The 3,661-nt window shown below is 49.9% G+C and overlaps 1 protein-coding gene across 1 annotated transcript in view; it reads right to left on the bottom strand.

Annotated features, from left to right (window-relative positions):
- CSE1L (chromosome segregation 1 like) overlaps nt 1-3,661 on the bottom strand; it is a 41,346-nt gene that overhangs the window by 6,509 nt on the left and 31,176 nt on the right. The window contains exons 17-18 of the mRNA XM_019509890.1: nt 3,504-3,601; nt 1,440-1,590 (exon numbers count right to left, since the gene is read on the bottom strand). Coding sequence (XP_019365435.1) covers nt 1,440-1,590; nt 3,504-3,601 — 249 coding nt within the window. The remainder of the gene's footprint in view (nt 1-1,439; nt 1,591-3,503; nt 3,602-3,661) is intronic.

Here is a 3,661-nt window from a genome sequence, read left to right as displayed (position 1 = left end):
CCAACCAACTAATTATACCATGCCCAGCCTGTGTTCATTGCTCCCACCCTTGCGAGCAGAAGGGCCTGGCCCAGCCAGCACACAGCTTCTGGATGGGGCTGCTGCTGCCATTGCTGCAGCCACTGGGGGAACCTTGCTTGGCTCCCCCAATATCCCGCTTGCTCCATGCACCAGGTAAGGAAGTGGCAGGCAGCGAGGGCAGGGAGCTGCAGCTGGGAGGAAGCAAAGAGCACAGGGCTGGTAACAGTGCAGAGGGGTGTGGTGGGAGCATGCCCAGGGGTGTGGTGGGAGCGTACAACTCAGGTGGGCAGGGTGTGAGGGAGGGTAAGGGGGGTGCACAACCCCCCTTGGTGCATCCTCCCCATGGCACACAACTGCTACTGCCAGCAGAAGCAGCAGGCATTTGGGTAGCTCATGCCTCATTCAGGTGCTGCCTCCAGTGGTGGACAGCTCTGGCCAGCACTGCACATGATGGCAAGGAGCACAGCCAGGCTGGCCTCTATCACATGGGGCTCCCTGCAACACGTGCAGCTCCCAGCTCTCACATGCCACCAGGGGGAGCCCCCTGCCATGCAGGTCCTGGGAAGTGGAGGGGAGCCCCACGCCTTGCTTCCCCATGAAGTCCTGGGACTTGCACGGCACAGGGCAGGAAAGGCAGCCGGCTACATAGTACAGGGCTTACCCCAGTGGCACGAGTGCTGTGAGCTGCACCCGCACCGTGGGGAGCCCCACACAATACAGGTGGGGCAGCCTAGATGCACTTCTTGCCACCATGTGCAGCACTGGCCAGAGCTGTGCGCCACCAGCAGCAGTGCTTGTATGAGGCACAAACAAGCAGCCCTGCCTGTTGTAGCTGCTAGTGGCAGGGACTGTACATCACGGGAGGAGAGTGTAGGGGGACCCCCACACTCCCCCACCCTCTCACACTCCACAAACACCACACACCCCACAATATACTCTATGGTTCCTCCACACACAGCCACACTCCTTCACAAACCCCCTCCATATACCACCCCCCATCTCTAACCACACCCAATATACAAGAGTAAGGCTTTATTTTTGAGTCAATATGCAGTCATCTCTACATACACTACGCAAACACAAATCATGTCAAAACATTTTTTGTAATAAAATTAAATTATGTTATAGTAGGAATTTGACTTTTAGTGTATGATTTGTTTTTTTCTGGTTCCAGGATGGTAACCCTCCCCTCCCAACAGGAGTGTTTCTAGGGGGCAAGGGGAGGGACTTCTGGTGACAAAGGCCAGGGGTTAGGGGTAGGACTTCTTGTCCCAAGATGGCAACCAGGGGGCCAGGGCACCTGTCAAGGGGTGGAGCTACCCGTGCGGCACTCCACAGCTCACCAAAACTCATTAAGTATCCCTCCAGCTGAAATAATTGCCTGCCCCTGTATTAGGGAGAGATGCTTTTTTCTTTACCTTGCACATCATTCTGCAGTATTTCAGTAAACACCATAAACAAAGCCTCTTCAAAGCTTCCGACAGCATCAGGGTTTGCTTTGCATGTTATCCTTATTGACAAACATATTGATTCAAACATGTAATGGTTAAAGTGAGGTTTGCTGGGATTCTAGAAAAAAGTTGTGAACAAAACAAATATTCGAGTCAAATTTGCTATGTCAATTACTTGCATACATAACAACTAAAGGAGCAATCCAAATTTTACCAAGGGATATCGTCATTAAACTTTTTCATTTTCTAATGAAGGCAATTCCTTAGTGTTGGGCAAGCAGGAAAACCCCTCAGCATGAGAAGTTCTCATTCATTTTGGAAATACACACATAGCTTTCAGAACTAAGTAAACTAAAGTACAAAAAGTAACAGCAAGACAAAAAATACCTACTAAAAAAAATAAACTATTTTCAGTTATGTAATCAACCACTCAGTTTACAGAATGCATTTATTCCCCACACTGAAGTTTGGAGTGAGGGGGGGTTGTTTGTTTTTAGATGGCAACTGAACGTAGTTTGCAGTCTTTACATGTCTGAACCACTACATGCAAGTACAGTCAATCTAACTGCATGAAAAAAATAGCAGTTATCAAGAGAGAAGAAAACAGACCAAGAGCAGTTTCTTTTTCTCCCTAATATTTTTAGCAACTGTACATTAGTCCTTAGTTTAAACCAGTGTAATTTGAAAAATCTCCAGGACAAAGAAAAAAAAGACAGTTGTAAGAAAAAAGTATGTGATTAACAAATCCAGATTTATCTGCTAGTATTAGGGGTGCACTGATGGAGATTTTTTGGGCTGATACCGATAGCTGATTTTTAAGGAGGTGTATCAGTTGATACCAATCCAATTTCCCATATTCAGCCCAGCAGCTTGAAGAGTGGTGTGCAGCTGATAAGTCTGTTGTGGGGGAAGGGGCGGGGAGGAGGGAAGGGGCTTAGTGGGTGCAGAGTGAGAGAAGGAGTGGGGCAGGAGCAAGCACCGCCCAGCTGGGGTGGGGTGCAGGACGGAGCCGTGGCTCATCCGGAGGGTGCAGGGGGAGGGGCAGCTCCTGCTGCTACACGCACCACAGGAGGGCACAGGGAGCATGTGCCCCCAGATCTACGCAGGGTGGGCTGCCATTGCGGGCTCAGGCCAGGGCTGCACTGGGCTCTTCCCAGTGGGGGCTGCGCTTGGGTTGGGTGGCAGCGGTGCTGGGAGAGGACCATGGGGGGGCTTCAGCCACCCCAAAATTTGCTGTAGCCCCCTAAACCCCCCTCCCAGTACTGTCATCCACCCCGCCTTGAGCACAGCCCAGCCCAGCCCAGCCTGCAGCAGCAGCCTGCCCCATCTTGCACAGATCTGGGGGTACACATCCCCCACGCCTTCCCAGGGTGCACGAAGTTGGTGGAGCTGCCCCATGCCCCTGCACAAGCCGTGGCTTCGTCTCGCACCCTGCCCGGGCAGCACCTGGCCCTGCCCCACTCCCTCCCTCACTTGGGTGGGGCCTTGATCTGGCCCCCACCTCCCCTTCCACCACAACAGACTTACCAGTTGGATGCAGCTCTCCAAGCTACTGGGATGTGCTTCTTGCCACCTACGTCCTGTGCTGTGGCTGTGCGCACGCACGGGGCATTTATCAGCCAAATTATCGGCCACATCAGGCAAAAAAAGCTGATTTCCCATACAAGTCAATTTTCTTTATAGGGGTGCTGATCCGAAATCAGACCGATGTATTGGTGCACCTCTAGCTAGCATGTTTCTATAAACAAAAGTTCACATCACAAAAATTGTTATAATTAAGCGTAGCTGCAAAAACTTATAATTTCAAATGAAAATGGGGGAACCTCCCATGAAAAGACGTCTAGAAAGAGAACATTCCACCACTAAGTAGGAAGAATGAAGTCCATCAATGTAAACAATGCTGCTTTTTTGTTCCGATTGGCCATTTATTATTTACTGCTGATAAAGCATAACCAGTCCTATGCATCTATTATTTTTTAAGCAGTAGCAGCAACTAAGAAAAACTTTCTGCCCAGACAGCCTTCTTTGTACCTTACTGACAGCCAGCAGTTTCTGTGTAAGCTGAGTGATGACAGAAGGGATATATGGGATTATGGCTTCCTGTAGCAGTGAAAAGCTTCTCATGATTGCTGTAAAATAAAATGAGACAGAATTTTACCTTTATGACGATGAACTGGAAAGCATAAATC

This window comes from Gavialis gangeticus, unplaced genomic scaffold, assembly GCF_001723915.1.
Source record: "Gavialis gangeticus isolate Ggan-Ray unplaced genomic scaffold, GavGan_comp1, whole genome shotgun sequence".
Lineage (NCBI taxonomy): Eukaryota > Metazoa > Chordata > Crocodylia > Gavialidae > Gavialis > Gavialis gangeticus.
This window is presented reverse-complemented; position numbering and strand designations above follow the sequence as displayed.